At 40.9% G+C, this 25,357-nt stretch overlaps 1 protein-coding gene across 2 annotated transcripts in view; it reads left to right on the top strand.

Annotated features, from left to right (window-relative positions):
- The window catches only part of OPCML (opioid binding protein/cell adhesion molecule like), a 515,096-nt gene that overhangs the window by 373,950 nt on the left and 115,789 nt on the right, over window positions 1-25,357 (top strand). For both annotated transcript variants that reach the window (XM_090291429.1, XM_090291428.1), the window contains exon 3: window positions 20,897-21,022. In XM_090291429.1, coding sequence (XP_090147555.1) covers window positions 20,897-21,022 — 126 coding nt within the window. The remainder of the gene's footprint in view (window positions 1-20,896; window positions 21,023-25,357) is intronic.

Genomic DNA, 25,357 nt, shown 5'->3' with positions numbered 1-25,357 from the left:
GCTGGGGGGGCCTGGACCCAGACATGCAGAGTGAGAGACCCTACCTGTCCTCCGCTGGGCCAGCACTTTGCCACGAGTGCTCGCTCTTCTCCTTGACCAGAGTGTCTGTGGTTCTCAGGAGTGAGCTGGCTTCTGATTCCTTTGGAACAACTTGCTGGAAATGGTTTACTTCCTGGGAGTCCTGGGAGTCCTTCTGTCCCAGAGAGACTTGGGTGTGGCACAGTGTTGGAGAGTATCAGGCTCCGGCCAGGACCTGCCGCCTTTGGGGTGAAGTGAAAACCATCAAAGATTGTGTAGCTTTGGCTTAGAGTTTTTGCTCAAATTAAAAGCAAATAAACTTTATAAACACAGTTTGATGGCTGAGGAAAAGCAGTCAGACTTGGGATGAAGGAAGCAGAATGTGGCTATTTGTCAGTCAGAGCTGGAGAGGGGAGCAGTTTAATGACACAAATCTCAGACCTCAGCAGCTCTCCTCCACTCTAACATCTGCAGGCCCCAGGAAGCTACAGCGGGCAGAGCATCCCCGCAATGGTCCCTTGCAGGCTCGCTTTCTGTAGGCTGCCTCTCCGCGGCCCTCAGCCCTTGAGCCAAGAGGACTACTAGCAAAGATGGGAGCAGAGAGCATTGAAGGAGGCAGTGGATGCTCGTTTCCAAATTAATATCCTTTCTCTTCTCATTCATCATTCAAAACCAAACACAGTAGATCCAGTCCAACTTCAGGCATTTTCATCTGTGAAGTCAGATTGGCAGAGAGTTTGGGAAAGAGAATATGGGGGGATCCGGGGAAAATGTACAGGAAAGCATGGTTCATTCTGCATTATCAGATAATGAGATGTTCCAAGTGAGTGAATCTTCTAGATAACCGAGTCTTCCTTTCTAAACATTCAAACTTCCTTTAGACTTTAGACAATATTTTATAATCTTTTAACTGTGTTAGAAGCATCTGGCGTGCTTATCATCATATTTTGAACAGAAGTTAATTGTATTTCTCTGCCTCACAGAGAAGTCACCCAATGTACCGCACGGCGGGCCCACAGAGTGAGCTCTCTTTACAGGGGACTCCGCTGCATTCTTCCCTGTGCGCTGTCACTTTCAGTGCACCAGCTCACAGCACTCTTTCCCCTCCTCCGTCAGTTAAGAATAAATGGACGTCTCCAGGGAAAGGCAAATAACCAAACCTGTTGTATCAGCAACTTTATATTCTGCATGATTCTACATCTACCATTCAGATCAGATCAACCAATAATTGTCTGACGTCCATTAAGTGAGGACACTGTGTCTGGTACTGGGGATCATAAAGAATGCCCTAGAGGTGGTGACTGCTCATTAAGGGAGGCAAGCAGATGCTTCCTGTTTATCAGTGATGTCAAATGGGCAAGGACCCTACGTCAGCTCATTGTGGGAAGTACATCAGTAGAAGAAAGCACAGAGCAGAGACATATTGGGTTGGCCAAAAAGTCTGTTACTTTTTTCTTTTTTTTCCCCCCGTACAATGGCTCTAGCAGTGCTTAGTTATATTTAACTTCATTGGAAACGATTTTGTTAGGTTGTATTGTAACAGCTGTCACATCAGCGTGCATTTAAAAAACTTATCAGAATTGGTGAATTTTTGTGCAGTCATTTTAATATTGAAGATGGAAGAAAATATGCAACATTTGCAGCATAGTATGTTTCTTATTTGAAGAAAGGTAAAAATGCAGCTGAAATGCAAAAATAAAATTGTGCAGTGTATGGAGAAGGTGCTGTGACTGATCAACTGTGTCAAAGTGGCTTGCAAAGTTTCCTTGTACTATTGACATTTTGACCAAATGATTCCTTGCTGTGGGGCTGTCTTACACATTGGAAGATGTTTAGCAGCACCCCTGGCCTCTACGCACTAGAAGCCAATAGTGAGAGAGTGCCGACATGCTCAAAATATCCAAATCAGTAGTTATTGGTGAAAGTGAAAAATGTGTCTTTTGTTCTACAGAAAAAAACATAACAGGTTTTTTCACCAACCCAACAGAATAGAGTGTTTAATTCATTTTTGTGAGAGAGGTTCCAGGAAGCCTTTAGGGAGAAGGTGATATCTGGAAAAGGTTTTAAAGGATGAGTAGGGACATTGTACGTGGAGAAATAGCAAATGCTTATGTTCTGCATAGCTATATCTGGGAACAAGAGCTGTGTCTGTAAGTTTGAGAATGCTAAAGTCTATTTCCATATATCTCAGAAAATTAAGTATGTGAATTACAGAGAGCACTGTTTATTGAATTCAGGGTGCTGTTTAAAAAACTTTTTTTGTGGGAAAAAAAGGCCAAGTGATTGTTGTGCCTCAGGTTTGACTTACAGATAAATATGGGGGATATTGAGGAACAAGAGAAGGGCCAACTCCATAAAGCAGGGCTATTTCCATTTCCTCCGGAAGTGGCAAGGTCTCTCATGTGAACAGGGGAGTGGTCTCCTATAGCGTCTCACCAGCCAGTTTGAATAAGGGTGCGCTCTGGGTCTCCACATGTTTTATTACAGCATCTGCATCCCCCGGGGGCCTGTTAGAACTGGGAGCACTCAGCCCCAGCCCACCCAGACTCGCTGGATGAAACACTGGGGAGGGACCCTGCACCCTGCAGTCTGTGTTTTCCCAAACCCGCGGAATGAGTCACATGCCCCTCTGAGCATAGGGTACAAATAAGCAGCCTAGACTCTGGGAATAACCCCACACAACCAAGACCTGCCCTCAGGAAAGTTCTGACCAAGACTCTTGCCCTGCGCCCTGTCTTGGACTGCAGTGCGCCCACAACATTGGGGCACAGAGGCAGGTTCTTCTGTTGCCTGTGCGCCTCTCAATTCCGATGGCTCAGAGCTATGTTTTGTGATGCACTGGGAAGGGCCCAGCTCTGTAGGAGGCACAGGGTCAAGCACTTCCAGAAAACAAAGAGAGACACTCAAGTGCTACTTATTGGTTTGCAAATGACCAAAACCTGCCACACTGGCCCGCCCAAAGAATCTCTCCCTTTGTTTGTCCTGGAAAAAGTCTACATGGGAAACTAAACTTAAATTCGAATGTGGCAGGATCAGGCAGAGGGGTTGTAATTCCCCCATTCAAATTTTTTATATCATCTAGTTTTCCATTTGTCAACCCGAATCACTTCTGACAGAATCCAGGCAGGTGGGTTCTACCAGTCAGGACACTCCCTTCCCTTGGGCAGCCATGAACAAAACGCCTCTGTCCTCCCACACTCCCTCTCTGTCCTTTCAGAGTACAGATACTGAGATCCTAGATCAGGCTGGCTTCACGTCTTATCCTGCCAGGCCTGGGCACCACTTTGCGTATGTAAGGTGAGTTTGAGTGTATAGGATTTTAGCCATTGTTCATGGCATTTATTACTCAAGTTCATGGGGCAGGGTGTGAAAGTCTCTCTCTACATCCAGTCCATATGCATTTTGTTTGTCTGTTCCAACAACTAGCCATTACCTGAGGACAGAGGGCTGAAGAAGGAGAGAGAACATGAAATAAAAAGAGAAGATTGACATGACTCCAGAGGTATTCTGGAAAACAGATAGGGAATAAAATCTTATTAGAGGGGGTTAGTTTTTAATTTAACATGATTCAAGCCTTAACGTAGTTCGTAGTTCACTTCATTCTTTGGGAGTTAAGTATCCTCCTAAACCAGGAGATCCCTTAAAAGCTCTTGATGTTTTAATATTTTTAGGGAACTGGGTAGAAGAGTATTTATTACTTGCTTTGCTCCACTGTGTTGCCATTGTGTAAATATCATTATTTGATACATGATTATTGATACCCATTGATTGCCTTATGTAGCTTTTAAATGTCACTTAATTGAGCTGATGAGTGTGAAGGACTTGGGGTGGAGGTGGGGCTGGATCATCTACTTGAAGCATGACCTCCCAGGACTACCTGGAGCCCATTGTTCCACATTCCTTTTGTTTGGGAGCAGGTGTGTGTGGCTGGGGGTTTGGGGGACAGAAATTCCATACCTGTTTCTAAGCTAGGACCAGTTCTCCAAAATGCCCACCTTCTTTTTTATCCTATTCCCTTTCAAGCTTCCTCTCTTCCTCTTCCAATGTTTTTCCACTTAATTCGTGGACTCTTCTGCCCCCTTCCCTATTCTAAGCTTGGCAGGTTGACGAGTCTGTCGGAGGTAGAGGGAGAAAGCAGGGCAACTGTTCTGAGTCTCCTGACTCTCTCTCCCTCTCTGCTCTGAATGCTCCCAAATGGTCCCTGTTCCTGCTTCCGGTGCTTTCAGTGGTACAGTCTCTAAATGTAATGAGGTTTTATCAACTTGAGAGGCAGCACATCTGGTTTCAGGTCTAAGCTCTCATGTTTGTTTTTACAGCCCTGGGAGAAATGAAATCCACTGGGAATTAGACAGCCAGCATCGGAGGCCTGCTTTGCCCCCCACCCCCGCCACCATCAGTACCTATCCCTCCATACCTGTCCCACGAGGTCCCTCCGTCTGTGTTCAAGGTCTAAACGTGGTGTCACCATTAGGAGTGTTGTCAGTGTCAAAACATTTTCTTCATGAGGTTTTTACTTCCCCACTTCAGGAACCATGAGGAGATACCTAATTTGGGGGTTAAAAAAGCACCTTCCAATAAAAGGGATAAGGAGCTATTAAACTGACCTTTTTCCTAAGAGACTAAATCTGATGAAGGCCTCATCATCACACTCGGAGGGAGGTTTTTATTTTCTTCAGAGGCAACATGTCATTATCCTTTCTGTTGGTTTGGGAACCTAGCTGTTCTTTTTGCCAACTTCCCTGCTTGTCGTTGCTAAGACTCTGGTCATAGTGGTGCTCCCTGCCTACTGCTTGAATATATGGATGGCCAGGCAGTGGGCTGCCCTCATTCCCTTCCACTGAGGCCTGCAGGCTGCTTCCTCTGGCTCATCCCCCCACTTTGTCTTGTCAGATGGACACATGAATAGTTAGGGACAGAATAAGCGCCAATGTGGCAAAATCAACTGTGCCACTCCCATCCCGCACTTTCCTGCCCTTAATTAGCACATCTCCCCTGCCTAAATTTAGTCGTTGTTCTCTGGCATTTTCCAAAGAGGACATAGGGTATTTAATCAGCCTGAACCCAGATGAATGCGGCCCCAGTCCCTTAGTGAGCATGCACCAGCAGTGATTTCTCCCATCCTCACCTTCGGTGTCTGCAAGCCTTTGACATTTTCTCTGCTGACATATATTAAAAATGGCCTTTCCATTCGGTAATCAAGTTTATCAGTGGTGCCAGTCCACAGGTGTGTTTGTTAGCAGAGGCTCATTATTAGCCTGACTCTTAGGAAGTGCCTCTGACCCCCAGTCCAATCTCTCCTTTCACTGTGGCCCTGGATGGCTGGACCACCCAGTGGTCTCTTTGCCCACGTGCTTCACCCACTAGGCAGCACCTAGGAAATGGGGAATGATCAGTGTGTGAGACCATTCGTGTCTGAATGCACAACACCCTGTCCTAAGTACTTTATATGTACTGACTTAAGTCATCTTTATGACGCTTCTGCATTTTAGGTATGAATTGTATGCCTACTTTATATATTTATAAAGATTGAGGCACAAATAAACTCCCAAGGAAATGTCAGGCCCTCTGTGTCCAGAGGCAGGGCTCTAACTAACAGGGTAAATCAACTCTCTTTCACATACATAGAAAGATAATTAATTTTTTTTTTTAATGAGAAACCCGTTAAGCCTAGGCAAAGGACATAAAAAGAAAAGTTCACTGAAAACAGTACAAATCTTTCTTACATGTGTAAAATGATGTGATCAAAACCACACAGAAATGCCATTTCTCATTTATTATAACTGGCAAAAGAATCCAAATTGAGTAATAGATGCTACTGATGAGACTGTTGGGGAAACAGGTGGTCTCCCAGGTTGTTAGTGGATGTGAAACGGTAAAACCCCTACGGAGAAAAAAATCTGTCAGCAACCGTTGGAACTATGGGTGTATTTATACTTTAAACCAGTACCTATTCTGAGGCTTCATCCTCTGTAAGCAGTTTGACGAGTCTAAACCCACACAGGCACACACACAATAGATTCTGTGACATTGTAGTAGCAAAAGGTTTTAATAGAAAACAACTCACATCTGTGAATAGAGCACTACCTAGATACACTATAATACATGTATTCAAAGGAATACAATGCAGCTAGGAAAATGTATAATGTGTATTTTTATAAATATGCAAATAGTATACATACTCTGCTACCCTAAAGTAGGCTCGTGTTTGAATCATGTAAATGTACTGACATTTCAAAAAGATTAGATCAAATGATTTGAAAATAACATATTATGCAGCTCCCAGAATCCGGGGGAGCTCTGAGCATCTGGTTGTAACATATCTCTTTTCATAAGAAGAGGGAAGAACATGTCTCTATGCCAGCATTTTTCAACCACTGTGTCATGACACGCTGGTCTGCCACAAGAGGCACACTGATGTGCCACGGAAGAATTTAAAACTTGCAATACCTGACTACTTAGTTGAGACACTAACTTCTTTTCCCTTAGACTGTCAAATAAAAAATGACAACAGCCAGCACAATACCTGTCCTATGGAAATGAATCAAAATGATACCTATTTTTTGGTCGGATTGGCAAAAAATATGTTTTGGGATGCCACAGAATTTTAGTCATTAGTTTATATGTGCCATGAGGTGGAAAAGGTTGAAAACTGCTGCTCTGTGCAAAAATGAACGTTCTTGGTCAAACCCCTCACCATGTCACCCTGTTCTTCTGACACCAAGCTGTGGAAGTGTAGCTTCCTTTTTCATAATAAATTAAAAAATGGGGGGAAATCAGTATTTTCGTTTCACATCTCCCCACTTCCCTGCGCTATAATCAGGTTGAAGTGCAGTGACGTTACCATGGCCTAACATCTCTGTACGTCCTCGATAGGCTCCTGTGAAATTATGGAAGGCAGGTGCTCTCTGCCCCAACAATATGCACATAACCGTTATCTGAGAAGTGGAGTGTATAAAAATAGACAGTGTCTAATAAAACGATTGAAAATATCATTAGAAGATGCATCGAATTAAACCGATTTAAAACCTGCAAGACTCTGGAATTTATGATGGGTATGCCATGGACTCGTCGGAATTGTAATTTGGAGAATCCTTATAAAACCTGGCCTGGGGCCATCTTTTCCTGTCCAAGGCCATTTTTCCTGTAAGCTTCCCTGAGAATAATGAGGTGCGTGATGTTTTTCTCTCCTACCTGGGTGCTGGGGTGGGCACTGGATGCGATGCAGAGCACACTAATTTATGTAAGGAGGAAGTAAGGGCTCCGATTTTCCCCCCTCGCATACCCCTGGCGGTCCGGGGAAGGCCAGGAAAGGGGGCCTCCTGTTGTAGCTGAAAGTACTGAACTTGAAGCCGCTCTCATAAATATCAATGACTTTTTACCTGGCATCCTGGTTGAACCCTATTAACCTAAAATCTCTCCTGGGCTAGTGACACGGAGCCTCTAACAACCCTTTAGTCAGCGGCCCCAGTACTTAATGTGTTTTAAACATTTTTTGGCACAACTGCTTTCTAAAAAGCTTTTGCACGATATTTTCAACCTGAGCTGTCTAAAGTATTATAGAGCACTTGTTGCTGGGGCTATGTTCTCCATGATAAAATAACTGCCTTATTATGACATGTTAAATATTTAAAGATAGTTTCAGGTGTGTTTTGTTTGTGAACAGAACAGGAACGTAAATTCCTGGTGGCTGAGTGGTGAGTTCAGGAAAGCTGACCGCCTGTAGAAGGCCTGAATTATGCCACTGGACGCATCCCACGGCACTGCAGCCTACAGTACTGGGAAGCCACATTTTTTTCTAACAGCCTTTAATTGCTTTTTGCTGGGGCCAGAGATATTTATGGGTTAGGAGATTGCCAAGTTATTTATTAGATGGAGTATCTAGGGATAGACTAATATAAATCACTTAGGCTGGTATTGAATATACCAGACACTCAGTAATTTAAAAAGCTTTAATAAAAATGCTAAAATATGAGACTTGTCTTTGGCTATAATGAGACTCAGTTATCATGTTTTTATCAGCAATATTCAGTCATGAACCGCACCCCCCCCCCCATTTTCCTAATGTAAAAAAAAATGTAGATGCAATCCTTATTTTCAGATTTTTCAGAATTGTTGGAATTGGGAAAGGTCTCAGAGATTTGTGAAAAGACTCACATAAAAATTATATTGAGGGGCCTACTGGCTGACTCCCTCACACTTCGAAAACTGTGTTCTTTGACATTGGAAACCTTGTCTTCTGTGGATCTAGCATGGTAGTGAATTTTACAACTGGGGGATAAATTAGGTTAACCTTGGCCTGTGGAAAGCTAACACGTTGTACTTTCTGTACGAAGTGCATCGCATCACTGTGAGGACTGCAGCCAGTCCCTGTTCCGCAAAGCTCAGAGGGAAAACTCACTGAGCTTAGAACCAGCGGGATCCCTGAGAACCAAGAGTGTATCTTTTCTTTCTTTAGTGGAAATGCTGAATTATAGGTATATGCCATTCCGTAATGTTTAAGGTATACTTATTTTATAATCCCATTTATTCCTCACTAATACCCTTTTTAGGGAAGTTTTTTATCCTCGTGTCACAGGATACTGAAACACTGGGCCAGGGAGAGTAAGGCTGTGGCCATTTTTATACAACCGCTGATGTGAGGAAGAGTGTGAACTGAGCCACAGGTCTCACCCCCTTCCTTCCAGGGCAGAATGTAGCTCCAGACAAGTATGGACAAGTACCCATTACCTCAAGATTTTAGAAGACTTAGCTTTCTCCCAAGATGAAGAGTTGCTGTGTCTGATCCCAGACAATTACCTTGTACAATTCTGTCTCAGACCTGGGCACACAATGAGTACATATTGAGTGCGGGGGTGAGGTGTGAGGACCTACTCATGGCAGCACAGAGCAGGAAGAGGACGAGGGATCGGGAGAGAAGAGGAGGGAAGTGGAGGGAAGAGGAGGGAAGGGGAAGGAAGATATGGAGTTTTCAGGCAAGGAAATTACTGGGGAGAATGCAAATACTGACTATTGATGGAGGGCCTGAGGATGAGGCCATGTTTAAAGGGGCAGCCAGCTCAACTGAGATACCACCTATGCTCCAAGGTTGCTATTCAAGTGAGCATAGCACAGCAGAGGCTTGCAGTCCATCCTCATCATCAGAAAGCTCAGAGCTGAGGTATGGGTGCCACAGCAGGGCAGGAGCCAGTCAGGGGGCCCCGAGAGGTTGGGTGAAACAGCCCCTGCTAATGTAGCCTTCCAAAGGGGCAGAGACTGGGTGTCAAGTCTGGTTATAGCACAAACTATGAAGAAGGGTCATAGCAAAGCTTATTTTCCCTCACCATCCTCTTTCAAAATAAAGCACTTAAATTTGGGGACAGGGAGAAGAGATGGATATGCAAAATAATGTTGGAGAACACCCTATGGTGGGCTATCATGGTACCTTGTATAGCATGTTCACAGTGGTCATCACACATTGATGCGGTGATTATTTGTCAATGTCAGAGTCATTCTCTTGACAAAACTATGTAATTTACATAAGCTAGGAATCTTGTCTCTCCACATTTCTACCCCCCAAGGTAATGCCTAGAACGTAGTAGGCATTCAATGAATGTTTTAGAATAAATATATTGCATCATGACGAACAAGTGGCCATGGAGCACAGAATGACATTCATCTCGGGTCTGATGAGAGCTGATGGAGAGAGGGTATTATATCTCAATAGCAGTTTTCAAGCACGAGTAGGACTTGAACCAGCAGAGTAGAGAAGAGGATACAAAGGTAGGGCCATGAGTGAGCATGGGGTGCTTAAGTCATTGCAGACAGGTTGGTGTGGATAGGGCAGCATGAATTATCTTGAAAAAGAAGAGGAAACAGTGGATGTGTAATGACCAAGCAATGGAAAGATAAGCAGATGAAAGTTCATCATTATGCAATGAATTTGCAATGAACTGTCAATAAAATGAAAAAGGTATTTTCTGAGAAACCCCTGGGTTGGCTTGCTTTCTTTCCATATAGTGCAAGAACTCCCAGTTCTACCTTTTAAGAACTGACAGCCATGATTTCTTAAAAGTATCTTTATACATAATTCATGTAGCAGAAAATTCATTCTTGTGAAGTGTACAATGCAGTGGTTTTTAGTGTACGCACAAAGTTGTGGAATAGTCACCACTATCCAATTCTAGAGCATTTTCATCAACCCCCGAAAAAACCCCTGCCCATTAACAGCCAATCCCCATTTGCCCCCGGCAACTAATGTACTTTCTGTCTCTATGGATGCACCTATGTTAGGCATTTCATCTAAAGGGGAATCCTAGAGTATTCTGGCTTTTTCTGTCTGGCTTCTTCCACTTAGCGTAGTGTTTCCAGGGTTCATCCCAGTTAGAGCAGGTGTCGGCGCTTCATTTGTTTTATTGATGAATAGTGTTTTACTGTATGGATACACTACATGTTGCATATGCATCCAGTTGTTGATGAACATTTGGGTTGTTTCTGCTGTTTGTTTACTACAAATGATGCTATTATAAACATTTGTGTACAAGTTGTGATGCGGACCTGTGTTTTTGTTCCTCATAGGCATATACTTAGGAGTTGAATGGCTGAGTCATATGGTAACTCCAATCTTTAACCTTTTGAGCAACTACCAGACTCTCTTCCTGGCTGCATTATTTTACAATTCCACCAGCAATGGGTGAGAGTTCCATTTTTTTTTTTTTTTTTTTTTTTGGTCTTTACCAACTCCTGTTATTGTCTGTCTCTTCGGTTGTAGTCGTCCTAGTAAGAGTGAAGTAGGATCTCACTGCAGCTTTGATTTACATTTTCCTAGTGAATAATGATGCTAAATATCTTTTTATGTGCACACTGGCCATTTATATATCTTCTTTGGAGAAATGTCTTTTCCAATCTTTTGTCCATTTTTTAAATAGGGATTGTTTTATTGTTGAGTTATAAGAGTTTTAAAAAATATTTTTGATACCAGTCCCTTAGCAGATAAATTATTTACAAATATGTTCAGCCGTTCTGTCGGTTTTCTTTTTCACTTTCTCAATAGAGCTCATTGAGAAACACAAACTTTTCTTCAAATTGCACAATTTTCAAAATTTTTTTCTTTTTAATTTTGATGTCCAATTGATCTATTTTTCTTGTTTGCTGCTGTGTTTTTGGTGTTATATTTAAGACACTATTGCCAGATCCGAAGTAACAAAGATTCCTGCCTATGCTTTTTTTCTAATTTTTGTCTCTTAAAATTTAGATATTTGATCCAGTTTGAGTTAATTTTTGTATATGATGTGAAATAGGGTTCCAACTTCATTGTTTTGCTTGTAAATATCCATGTGTCCTAATACCATTTATTGAAGAAAAGTTTTTTTGTTTTTTTTTTTTTTTCTCATTAAATTTTCTTGGAAACTTGTTGAAAATCAGTTGACCATCAAAGTATGGATTATTTTTCTGGATAATCAATTCTATTTCTTTGATATATATTTCTACACTTATGTTAATTTTTAATAAGGTGTGTTTCCTAATGATGTGTTGAGGATTAAATTAAATAATGTACATCGAGCCCTTAATGTGAGACTCTAAGAAATAAACCCTATTTTGTTATTGATGTTGGTGCTGTTACCACCTTGTTCTCAAGAGTAGCCCCCTTAGACTTTTAATGTTGCTAGGAGATCACTAAATCTCAGAATTTTAGACCAGAAGGAATTTGAGAATTCACAATCCAACTCTTGAATTCAAAACTAACCAAAACAGACAAATGAACACCATGTGCACACATGTGTGCATACACACACACACACCCCCCTCAGCTAAGTTAGTTAAGTGATTTATAAAAGAACACACAGCTATGGATGACTCAAGGTTAAAATCCACATATTCGGATGCTTTATGTAGTCTTTGTCACCATATCATATTATTTAAGTATACAGAATTTAGCACAACCTAGCCTAACATATATATTATAATTCTCAAATTAGTCTTACCTCTAGTTTTTTTAAAATAAATTCTCTTTTTAAAATAAATTTTAAAAGGTAACCCTAGAAGAATAAAACACTTGAGTTTTTAAAAGTCTTTACCCTTATTATTTTTGTAAATTAGCCTTGAGTGTTTAAAAGTGTAGTGGAAAGCATTTCATATTTACATTAGCTTTCATATGGTCTCAATATTTTGTTATTCTCTGGGGGTAATAATGACAATAATAAAAACAACTATAATAGCTATTTAAGTCTCTCTAAAATCATTATCTGTAAGGGCTGTTGAGAACAGAACATGTGGGCATCACTCATTCATAGAGTTGTCCGGAGTCAGAGCTGAGTCAACAGCACGTAACAAACACAATCTCCACATCCCTGTTTCGCAAATATTTTAATGCCCATCTTATGGTAGAGAAAGCTGGAACTTAATGACCTCAGGTAACTTTTTCAAAAATCACTCTCAGAATGCAGTTGGGAAGAAATAGTCATCAAACTTTAGCCTCTATGAGTCTAGATGAAATATATATAGTGGCCATTCAGTCTTAAATAAAACACTTGAAACATGATTGTCAAAGGCTGTGACTGGGCAAGGACAGGACAGAACTGGAACAGATGGAATCAATGCTCCTGAACTAACGGGGCGTGGTGCTGAGGGTGTGCGCTTTGAGCCTTCTAGAAACAAACAAAAAATCCATTAAAAGAAAATATAGCAGGAAGAGCCAAGTAATTTCTTCATACAAATATATGATGTGTCCTGTGTATTTGCATGGGCGTAATGGTTCATCTTAAAAGGATTAAACTGCCAATTATTTATCACATATTTATTTTTTGCTCTGAAAGTATATATGAAATCTTGCCAGCTACCCAAAGTCAGCTTCACCTATAAGTCCTGTCTTAAAGCTGAAGAAACTGAGATTTAAAAAATGCACAATTAAGCTATTCACCTGATTCTAACTAATAGGAATATCAATAATAAGCATATAAAAATAAATACTAACGACTAACATTTATTAAGTACCTATTTATTTCTAGGCACTGTACAGCAACAGTTGTTATGACAACCCAGAGAGATCTACTTTGTTGTCTTCATTGTGCAGATGAAGAATCAGGGGACCAGAGAGGTTAAGGAAAAACTGTCCTGGTTGCAGGGGTCACTGGACTCCAGAGTGTAAGCTATGGTTCATGGTCTCTCATATGGCGTTTGAACCATGTACGTGGTGCTAACATGTCAAGAATCACACATTTCAACCCCCATTACCTTTGCATAAAAAACATTTCACCTTTAAAAAAGCCTTTCTAACTCAGCTTTCTTCTCTCACAAGTACTGTATATAATAACATGTTAAGTGTATGTCGTAGACATGCATTCATTCAACACATTTTTTTATTAAGCACTTATGTACCAAGCATAATTCTAAGTATTGAAAATATAGTGGTTTATAAAGTATATAGTTTAGGGACAGAGAAACTTTAAACAAATAACCATACAAATAAATATAAAAACACAAAACTATGTCAATATTATGGAGGAAAATTTGAAGGGTAAGGAGAGGTTTTAACAAGAGGACCTGAATTAGATGTTTGGAGAAAGGACTAGAGTTATTAGCCAAGCCTTCTTAGCAGAAGAAACACTAAAACCAAGCTGAGAAGGAAAAACGTTATATAAGTAAAGAATAGGGTGGAGAGTATTTTAAGGAAAGGAAAGAGAAAATGTCAAATTTCTAGGATGGAAAAGAGTTGACAAATTATAAGGTACCCAAGTTTAAAACCAATGCATTCATACATTACCTGCAGAGGAGGGGAGAATTTTACCACTTGTCAGGTTTCGTGTTGCGTAGCAGGAGTACAAGGGTAAATATAGCAGGTCTCTCCCATGGACTAGTTTAGTTACAAAGAGAAATGGTGTGGTGAAGCCACAAACAAGAATGTTTTGGAAACACAAAAGAGAGAAACTAAGGCATCATAAAGAAGCTCATATTTGAGTTGGGTGTTGCAGGGCGAGTGTATATGGCACAAAACTAGGAAAGTTTTTTCCAGGCAGAAGGAATAGTGTAAAGGCACAGAGATGAGAGAGGAATGTAGCCTCAGAAATATGTGGGGCCACTTTCTAGAGAAGAGGCAAAGAGTTAAGCTATGATCAGATGGGGAATGTTTTTATGAATTCTACTAAGACGTTTGGACATTAGAATTTTAACAAGGGGCAGATATTGGGGTATACACAGAAACAAGCTATTTAAGAGGTAACTGTAGTAGGTGTATAGAGTTTGAATTATAAAATGGTGGTAGATTGACAAATAAAGAGACTTTTGCAATATTCCAAGCGCGAGAAGATACGCTCCTCAACTAAGCCGATGGCTGTGAGATTAGGGAAGAAGGGACAGGTTCAAGACATATCGGGGTGTTTAAGAGTAGTTGGCCACACTGAGGGTCAAGAGAGAATGTGTAAATACTTCGTGGTAACCCAGAGCCCAAAGATACCTTCAGAAATCTGCCTCTTCTTCAAAATACTTCATTGCAATCTGGTAAAGTACTGTCTGTATCACTTTCTGCACATGTATTTATGTAAATATTTATGTAAATGGAGAGACCGAAAATGTTACGCTATGGTTATATCTATACTTAGATGTCTACATCTACCCGTCCATCCACCTAACATGACCACAAGGTGAAGCAGGTGCAGTTGTGCACTGAACTCTTTACAGTTATAACCCACGATCACCACTGTAAAGGTGACCAAGTGCATGCACTACCATCCGGGAAGGGGACCCTAGTGTCTGCAGATGTGATGGGAAACCACATGTGCTATTTGTAATCCTTCAGTTAGAGTCTTGTGGGTCTTATCATTTTCTTTGAGTAATTTTGGTATTTCAGGTAAGGTTGTTATGCATTTTTATCTGTATATTCATAAACACTAGTAATATATTATATATAAATATACATATATTTATTTATTTGCTTGCCACAGGTAAGTGTCTGCAAATTAGATGAAGTTCTGCTTTCAAAATATGTAGCCCTGGTTTGTGTGCCTCAGTGGATTGAGCACTGACCTGAGAACCAAAGGGTCATTGGTTTGATTCCCAGTCAGGTCACAGGCCTGTGTTGTGGGCCAGGTCCCCAGTTGGGGACATGCAAGAGGCCACCACACATTGATGTTTCTCTCCCTCTCTATCTCTCTCCCTTCCTCTCCCTTTAAAAATAAATAAATAAAAGTTTTTAAAAAACTATGTAGAAGCATTTGAAGTTATTTGCATGAATAATGCTGAAATTAACTTAGGGATGCATAATACCTTTGTGAGTAGACGTTTTCAAATTTTGGGGGAAGATACCCAGAAAAGGGGTTGCTTGGTCTAATGTTAGTTTTTTGAGGGACCTCCATACTATTTTCCATAGTGGCTGTCCCAGTTTCCATTCTCACCAGCAGTGAGGAAGGCTTCCTTTTTCTCTATAGCCTCTTCAACAGTTGTTATTGCTGTCTGGTCTATGTTAGCCATTCTAACAGGTGTGAGGTGATAGTTCATTGTAGTTTTGATTGTTACCTCACAAAACATGGAAGCCACTAAAGTGTTCTTTGATGGGTGATTGGATAAAGGACATGCGGTGCACATACAATAGAATACTACTCAGCCATAAAAAGGTGAAACGCTGCCATTTGCGACAACATGATGCATCTTGACAGTATTATGCTAAGCAAAATAAGTCAGACCTAAAAAGTCAGCAACCATATGATTTCACTCATATGTGGGATATAAAACTGAAAGCAACCAATGAACAAAGAAGACAAACAAACAAACAAAAACTCATAAACACAGACAACTGTTACCTGTGGGGAAAGGGGAGGGAGAATTAGTAGCGGGCACAGGAGGTCAAATATAAGGCGATGGAAGAAGACTTGGCTTTGGGTGGTAAACACACAATGCAATGTACAGTTGACTTACCACTAAATCATACACTTGAAACCTATCTAATTTTATTAACCATGTCACCCCTATAAATTTAACAAAATTAAAAAGGAAACTCATTTCCAAAAGCTCCTTTTTTTCAAAAAGTTACCATGAAAACAAGGGAAAGATCATAGTAGTATTTCCAAACTCACTTGCTATTTAAAATCAAATGAAGTGTTGAGAGCCTCCTTTGGCAGGCAATGTGGGCCAACACAGTGGCCCAGAAGATACTGGGATGACTAAGGTCGACCCTGCCTGCAGTGGTGTGCAGGGTTCTGGGAAGCGCCTGGAATGAGATTTTCTGTTCATTTCTGTAAGTGCTATGAGGGAAGATGTGCAGGGAGGACATTCCAAGCAGAGAAAAGAGATATGCAGGCATAAATACTATGTTTGGGGCTGTTGATAGAGGTTAAACAAAGAGGAAGCACGATATAATGGAAGGAATTCTTTCATTGGTTAGCCATGTAATTTGAGGCAAATTACTTACTTAACCCTCCTGATGCCCCAATTTCTTCATTTTTAAAAAAAAGTACAGGTTACACTCAATATTATTCTGTATTAGTTTGGGATGTACAGCAAAGTGGTTAGAAAATCATGTACTTAATAGCGAGAATGTTTAATGTTTGTTCTATTTATCTTATAATTCTTAAGAAATCCACGAGATAAGGCTTATGTAAGCAATTTTAGAACAAGCGAGTTACATATTAAAAGTAAAACAGATTGTTATGTATTACATATTATTAAAATATCATAATTGCGAACAGAAAGAACTTTCTTCTCAATTCATTTCTTGTGCCTTTTTTTTTCCTGGCTACCACACCCTTTGTTTTTCTCCTTTGAGAAAATGACAGGGGACGCAATAGAGGAGCAGCGAGTGACAGAAAGCACTCCCTGGGGCCTGGTGGAGTTATTGGAACAACCTTCCCAACTTCACTGCAGGACACTCCCTCCTAATGGGTGTCATTAGAGTGAGAAGGGGAGGGAGGAGCTCATGCTAAATATCCAAGGCACTTTACAAACGCCTTTTAATCCAGGACCCTCCAATGGTCAGATTGAGTCCAGAAAAGCTGGTGATCATACTGCCTGTCACCTACCAGACCCAACAAGCAGAGACAGGGGCTGGATCTTTATGGGCACTTTATTCAGATGGTTGGTGATCTAAGAAGACGGTGGATTTGTACCCTAACGGACTGCCTTAAATTTCATTATAAACGGACCCTTTTTTAAGGAGAAGAAAAGTGTAGGTAAGGGGTTGGGAATTCAGGGAAAAATTACTGAGATAAAAGCTGCAGCATCCTTTCATCTGTGTCCTGAGCAGTGGTCCTTGTGCCCCAGGGGTTGGTCTTTGTGTCCTGGGCGTGGTCACCTCACCCTGGAGCACAAAGGCCCAGATGCCATCCTGATGGCTTGCAGTCCTCCTGAAGCACAAAGGTGGAACTGCTTATGGTCTGCTGGAGTCAAGTTGGGTCATACCTCCAGTTCCTGAAACAGTAGCTTTTTACATACATTGCTTACTAAGCTTATCAGCTGTTACCTGAAACTAAGATTTTCCAACATTTGGGTCCCCCATCAAGATGACATGTAACTGGACAGACTGTGAATTGGGGGCAGTGTGGAGAGTTCTGTTCCTGGGCGTGTTGGCTGGAATGTTACCCAGTCCCACCTTCCCCCTTGGTTTTAGAGAAAGAGAACAAGAAAACTTCAGATGGCCTGGCACATCCAGCTAAAGCAGACATTATTCCGAGGATATTTTGGAAGGTGCACCGAAGCTATTGCTTTGTAAAGGTGAAAAAAAGCATTGACATTTCTAAGCTCAGAAGTATTTTTTTTAACAAGCTAGAAAATGCTGAAAAATAAGTAGCACAGTTTTCTCAAGAGGATGCAGTGTATTTAGAATGTACACCAATTTTTTCCCAGTGTGTATCTGGATAAAATATAAGCAATGAAATTTCAGGGCAAATTCTAATGCGGAAATAATACAAAATGTGGCAGATTTATAAGCTAGGTAGTTTTTATTTATTTTCTAATGTGGATTCCCTTAAGGAACTCAAATGTTCTACATGTTACTTACGGCTTCTCCTTGAAAAGACTTACCTCGAAGGTCTCGGCAGCATAAAACTACAAGCTGCATAGTCGTTTGTATCAAGCCTCAGCCATAATTCTCTTTTGCCACTGACTCAGGGTGGTTTGGAATTCACTAGCACTCTAACTGGATGGTGTTACAGAGTGGAAGGGGGTTCTTTCCCATGGCACCTTGGTGTAAAACCCGACAACTAGTGTTGAGGAAAACAGGTCTTTATTTACAATATTCCAACCTGGGGAGGGCAGTGAGCACTTCAGCTCAGAGCCCTGTTCTCCCACGGGACCCAGCACTTCCTTTGCTCCCCAAAAAGCTAGAAGCCAAAACCAAGCCCAGAAGTTCCCCACCCCTTATCTGTTAGCTGTCTCCTTTAGGATCTGGGGTACGGTGTCATCAGCCTGCGTATAACAGTCCAGGAAAGCATTTGCCATGTTGCACTGGATCACGCATGGTTCTCTCTCTGCCCTTTCAAAGCTGCATGGAGTTCTCCTCTGCCCTCCTTGCAAACCATGTGGATCTCCTCTCCTCCTCTCTCAAAGCTGCATGGAGATATTCCTTTCCTTTCCAAGCCGAATGGAGTTTCCCTACTAAAATGTCTGCCACCTATCTTTAAATCTCTGACAGTGTCCTGTGATGCAGTGGGTGTGGTACGCAGTTCTGACCATTCACAGAACCTTGCACAGGCTCTGTGTGCTCTTTCTGCACCACTCCATGGTCAAAACCCCTCCCATCTTCTTGGGGCCTTGGAAGAACCAAAGCCATTTGCGTAACAAAGACACTAGCCATTAGCCATACTCATGCAAAGGCATCTTAAAAGCTGTTCCCTTTTCCTCATCCCCCAACCTGCAGGCTCTAGGGATTTTTGGAGACGCCCACTCTGTAACAATAGTAATTAATAACTCATAAGTAACCTGGCAGTTTAAATAAATCAGCATAACTATAAGCTTGGCGCCTCCCCCCTCTGTTGCCTTTTTCTTGTATTTTGACAATCTAAAAGAAAATTGAGAAGAAAGATTTAGGTATCTGAAAATCTTCCATTAAAAGCTTTGTCCTCCTTAGTTTGGGGATGTGTTCAATCTGTTCTTTGGATCTTTCTTTCCAAAAAGAATCAAGCATGTACCCTTGTCAGCCTTGTGCCAGAGACTAAGGAAATTAAGGATGTACGAAATCCCATCCTTGTCCTCAAGCACCTCACTCTCTAGGTAAAGAGACAGGCATTAAACAGTCAACTGTAACACAACATGCCCAGTCCCCTCCTGTGGGGAGGTTTGGACAAAATGCAGCAGAAGAGGTAGATGACTCTCTTTTCAGGATTTGAAGGGAGGTGACCTTTGAAGTCTCTTGATAGTTGAGTCATACCTTCTCAGGCAGAAAATGAAGAGAAGACAAGGAAAAGCAAAATGGTGGCAGTGCTTGTGCTTTGGCCCCGTTCCCAGGAATGCCAGGTGCAGTGCCTGTAGTGTGTTCTTAGTGAGGACTGTACTTGGACGTGAGGTCTACCAGTGGGTTGGGGGGTAGACTTCAGGAGGCTTATGTAAGTCATGGAAAAAGGGAATGTGTTAAGCCTGGTGGGCAATGGTGAGCTAAAGGAGTCGGCTGGGGAGCACTTTGATTAGATAATTGCCTGAGAAGGTCCCTCTGGCCACATGAAGGGGATGGGTTGGAGGGATCCAAAATTGGAAAGAGAACAAGTGGGAGGATCCGGGTGGGAAGCTATTGCCATTATTCCTGTGAAATTCGGTGAGAAACTCAACCTGGACAATGGCGATGTGGAGTAAGAGCTGAGAGGAATCAGGATATTTTCCAGTGCTGCGTTGTGAAGTGAATTAAGAACAAGGCCTGGAGGTAGGCCAAGGTAGACAACAAAACTAGGGATCTCGTCAGCCTTTGCGATGCTACAGGTAAATGGACATAGATCCAACCCATGAGAGATCAACAGTTTGTTTGCAAAGACGTTATTGCTTCCCTTGCCGTTCTCTTCCTTGTCTCCTCCGTAGCTGACCTTCACTGAGTGCTCTTTCCCATCAGGCACTCTGCCGAGCCATTGCTTTATCTAAACCGCACAACACAATTAGTTTAGCTACTACTACCATCTGTGTTTTGCAGGTGAGGATACCAAAGCTCGAAGAGGGGAAGGCAGTTTACCTTGCCCCCGATTTTTCAGTAGATGAGTTGAACTCTAGAGCGCTGCCCCTAACCCCTAGGATATGACGCCATAAGACTACGTGTTATAATGCATCTTATAGTAGCAATAGCAGCTGGGACGACAGATTGCAGTGGGCTAGGGGAAAAGCAACTAACTCTGACTGGGCAAGTCAGAGACAAGTTTTCTGTATTGTAAAAGAGATGTTTTAAGGAATGAGAAGGAATTTTCAAGTAAAGCAAAATGAAAGGAAGGAATTGCAGGATGGAATAATCTGTGCAAGATCAAAGTATATGAAAGTGCCCAGATTGCTCAGGAAATGGTAACTGACTTAGTGTGGTTGGCTTTAATGAAAATAGAGCTTTAATAGAGCTTAACTGGGGGCAACTCATGACTATTTGCTTAAGTCAGCAATTCTACTAAAATAAATGAGTGTGTGGATAGACAGGAACTCTTAGAAAACTTTATAAATAGTTTCCTTTTGGTTTTGCCTTTCAATCAAGAAGCATTAATGTCCTCCTCTTCAGTTCCTGTGTTTCTTCCCCACCCCACACACATACCTGCCTCCTGCCGCAAGCCAGAAGAGCACTGTAAGGGCTGTGTTACTGGCCACATCCTTGGCAGATCAAGAAATCTGAAAATTATTATTGAGAAAATACTCATTATAAAAAACATGCTATATGAATATGTATAGGCTAACACTTTCTTTTGGGTGTAAGAAAAATAATTTTCGTGTATTTATTCTCTTCTCTGTTTCTTTACAGTTCCTCCGCAAATCATGAATATCTCCTCAGATATCACTGTGAATGAGGGAAGCAGCGTGACCCTGCTGTGTCTTGCTATAGGCAGACCAGAGCCGACTGTGACCTGGAGACACCTGTCTGTCAAGGGTAAGACGTTTACCTGTAGAAAGGTCTTCGAATTAGTATATTGAAGACTTGATTCTGTTGTACAACAGGACTTTAGGAAGTAGAGAGCAATGCTGTGTTATGGCAGAGTAATGTGAAAGCAAAGGCCACGTGCATTAGTGGCTGAGTATTCCATTCCAAAGAAAGATTTACAGAAAATTTTACTTAATTATTATTTTAGTCCTTCTTGTGACCTTAGCAGACTTCTGTTTTCTCAACTATGACGAACAGAGGTGCCATAACAATAACTTCCAGCAGAGAAACTAACTTCACAAGGTAAAGGTTGTATGGGTTGGTTGGTGGGCTGTTCTTTCTTGAAGTAGAATGCTAGAACACTACAGTGTCCGTTGAAAACTCTGATGTGTTTGCATATCCAGGAGAAGAAGGATCTCAGTGCTTTCAGGGCATTTACCTGCAGTGACATGTGTTTGACTTGTACATAAATAGTCCTCTTGAGTAGAGGGATCAAGGAAATGGTGAAGTGCACCTGTGTATGTCTGCTCTGGGCTCTAAATGATTGGTATTAAAACTATGATCACCCTCAACTTAACAGGAAGGGAACAAAAGGACAAGGGGCCTTATCCCCTTGGAAGTAAAACTTACTCCAAGTTGAACTTGAAGAGATGGACACTGAACCACTTGATATATTTACACTGTTAATCGAAACTGGGATTAATTCTAGAAATTATCCAAGGAACAAGTGCTCCCTCAGACATCACACAATCTAAACATAAAACCCAGTGACAAGGAAAATGTGTGGAGTATGCCTACTTGAGATTTCAAAATAACATAACTCTAGAGAAAACATAGATGTAAATAAGTCTAAGTAACCTTGAACTAAACATTTGATGAATTTGGCTTGGTATTATTTTCCTACAGCTGTCATAACAACATAGCACAAACTGCATGACTTAAACAACAGAAATGCATCTTCTCATAGTTCCGGAGGCTAGATGTCCATGATGAAGGTGGAGTCAGGACCAGTTCCTTCAAAGGGCTGTGAGGGAGGGTCTGCTCCACGCCCCTCCCCTAGCCTCTGGGGGTTTGCTGGCGAGCTTCGGGGTTTCTGGATGTGCAGATGTCTCAGTCTGGTCTCTGCCCATCTCATCACGGCCTTCTCCCATGGGCATCTCTCTGTCAAATTTTTTCTTCTCATAAAGACACCAAACACAATGGACTAGGGCCCACCCTGATGACTTCATCTTAATTTGATTACCAGTCTATTAAAGATTCTATTTCCCAACAGTGTCACATGCTAAGACATGAGGGATTAGGACTTTAAGAGACCTTTTTGAGGGGGATGCAATTCAACCCAAAAGAGGTTTCATCAAAATTAAAAACACTGTTAAGAATAAATGAAGAGATAGACCGCAGACTGGGAGAAAACATTTGCCGCACTTATACCCGACGAAAAGAGTTTACATCTGGGCAGCATAAAGAGTTCTTACAACATAATTGTAATAACCCACTGGACTGAACAAAATATTTGAAGAGACAATTCACAAAAGGTGATACATGAATGAAAAATAAGCACATGAAAATGTGTTCAACATCTTTATCATAGCACTGAAAATCAAACAGTTAATGAGATACCTACTAGAATGGCAGAAACTTAAAAGACTGACCATATCAAGTACTGGTGAGGATCTGGGGCAACTGAAACTCTTATACATTAACTCTAAGATGTAAAATGGCATAAAACCAGTGAAAAAATGTTTGCCACTTTGTGATAGAGTTAAATATACACTTAACATATGACCCAGCAATTTCACTTCTAGATATTTAGCAAAGATAACTGAAAACAAATGTGAAAAAATATACATTTTACACAAGTGATTATAGTGGCTTCGTTGATAATAGCCTCATACTAGAAATAACTCAAATGGCCATCAACAAGTAATTAGATAAATTTTGATGTTCTTCTCAGCAATTAAAAGAAACAAACCAACAATTGATAAACCTCAAAAATACTGTGGAGTAAAAGAAGGGAAACACACAGAAAATAATACATGTTGCATAATTTCATTTATATGAAATTCTAGAACTGGCAAAACTAGTCTATACTGACTGCAGTCAAGCCAGTGGCTCCCTAAGGTAGAAGTGTTTGGAAAACTGACTGCAAAGAGGCAGGAGGGAATTCTGGGGGTGACGGAAATGTGGTTAAGGTAGTTAAAACTAATCAAAATAGGAACATTTTATTGTATGTTAATTAAATCTCAATAAAATTTGAAAAATATAACTATGGATATGTTACAAATAATGACCTGAAATTTCCCCCCAATTTGAAACAAAACTTCTGTGGGCAGCGTTTATGCGTGAGAGACTGGATTTGTCCTTAGAGTATCTATCGTTCAAGCTTTTACTACTTCATTTCCTCCATGTACATGGAGGATACATATTTCAGCCCTTGCCTTGTTATAGGGGAAGAAATGCTAATAAAGTCAGAAAATGTGCTTTCGATAAAGCCCTCATATATTGAAACTCAAAATGTCAATATTATAAAGAAGCATTATTAACAAGAATATTAAAGTGTACACAAGGAACATCACAAAGTTCAACCTGAATATAAACACATCAATAGTGTGTGTTCCCAACGACAGGAGCCCCATGGGAATTTTGCTCAACGTCAAGGGGAATTTCAGATTTACATTATATACAAAAATATGTCTAACCTTCAGACTGATTTGTCCATATTTGGTGAAGTCAGATGTTTTTATAAATGCTTAAAATCCCAGAATGCATTTATTTGATCCTAAATACATAGTCTTCTAAGCCTAGAAATCTTTTGAAAAGCACTTGGACAGTGTTGAAGTGTTTTTTTAACAATTGTTATAGTGGTACACTTGTAAGATTTCCCTCTTAAAGTAAGGGAGATTCATCCACATTCCCAACCATTTATATGATGTAATAGTTGCAATTCAGCCTCAAAAATAAATAAATAAATAAATCAGAAAACCCTAAATTTAAATGATCCCTCTTCTCTTTAAATCTCCCAGGCTATGTTCTACTTTCAAGTTGCCTTTTGTCTTTCCACAGGCCTGGCCTTCACTTGCTGTCCTTCCTTTCTCCTATTGTCTCCTCCCCCCCCCCCCCCCGACATTTAAACAGGAAACTCAAAGCATTGTTTCCCAAGTTTGAAAAGCATTGGAACCTGGAGGGTTTACAAATTTAAAAGCTGCTTCTGCTTGTGACTACCAATATTTATTTTTGGAAGGCTATTACTTCCCCCTTGGAGGTGAGTAGGGTTTCCGAAGTTGTTTTAAACGTTCAGAAAGGCAGCCAATAAAACTTGAACGACAAACCGCATTTTGAGAACAATTTACTGGTTAGTCCAACAAGCGAGGGTAAGAAATAAAAATTTCCAGTGACATTTCCCTTGAACTCCCAACAGGATTACTTTGGAGAATTTAGCTCACTGGACATCTGTGTTCCCAAAATGCTAATGGAATACTTGAAATCTGTTGTTTAAATTTGGGGATCTATATAACAGAAATGAATAAACAATCTTATTTTAAAAGAGGATATTTTAATGAGCAGATTATTAAATATTAAAATAATCATCACACTGCGGTTTAAAAGACAGACCAAGCACATGCCTCCAATCCCTAGAAATTATGGGAAAGGGGTAAGGGCTAGTGCCTGTCGCCCTGGCCAGGTGGCTCACATGGTTGAAGTGCCATTCCTGTAAACCAAAATGTGCGAGTTCCATTTCTGGTCAGGGCACATCCCTGGGTTGTGAGTTCACAACCAATCAATGTTTTTCTTTCACATCAGTGTTTTCTCTCTCTTTTTACTTTTCTCTCCCTCTCTTTCTCTCCCTTTCTCACTCGCTCTCCCTTCCTTCCTCTAGCTCTAATGTCAATTAAAAAATAAAAAATAAATAAATAAATACATAAAAAATAAAAAATAAAGCAGACTAATGATGGTCAATGTAAGAAATGTCCAAACATATAGAGAATTTTTATTTATGAGTTTATTTGAGCCCAACTGAAGACGATTGTCAGGAAGCAAAATCTCAATGGCCTGAGAAAATGCTCTGGAAAAAAATGGCAGTTTTTCCACTTATTTTATATATCAGAATCAAAGGGGAAGACATAAGGGAGCTACATGAAGTCCATTGGTGGTAGATTAGGGAGGCTGGAGAAGCGGAAGCGGGGAAACCTCTGAGATTGGATAAAAAGCAAAATGAAGAGACACATACCGCTGTTACACTGGTGGCAACAGGAGAGTTAACAGCTAACCTTTAAAGCACTTAGAGATGCCATGTGGAGAAGAAGGTAACCCTGAGGGTTCTGGTGGGAGGGTGAGCCCTGAGGG

Source organism: Furipterus horrens, unplaced genomic scaffold, assembly GCF_987537825.1.
Source record: "Furipterus horrens unplaced genomic scaffold, mFurHor1.1.pri manual_scaffold_11, whole genome shotgun sequence".
Taxonomy (NCBI): Eukaryota; Metazoa; Chordata; class Mammalia; order Chiroptera; family Furipteridae; genus Furipterus; species Furipterus horrens.
Note: the sequence above shows the minus strand (reverse complement) of the source record. Positions and strands in the feature narration are given on the sequence as shown.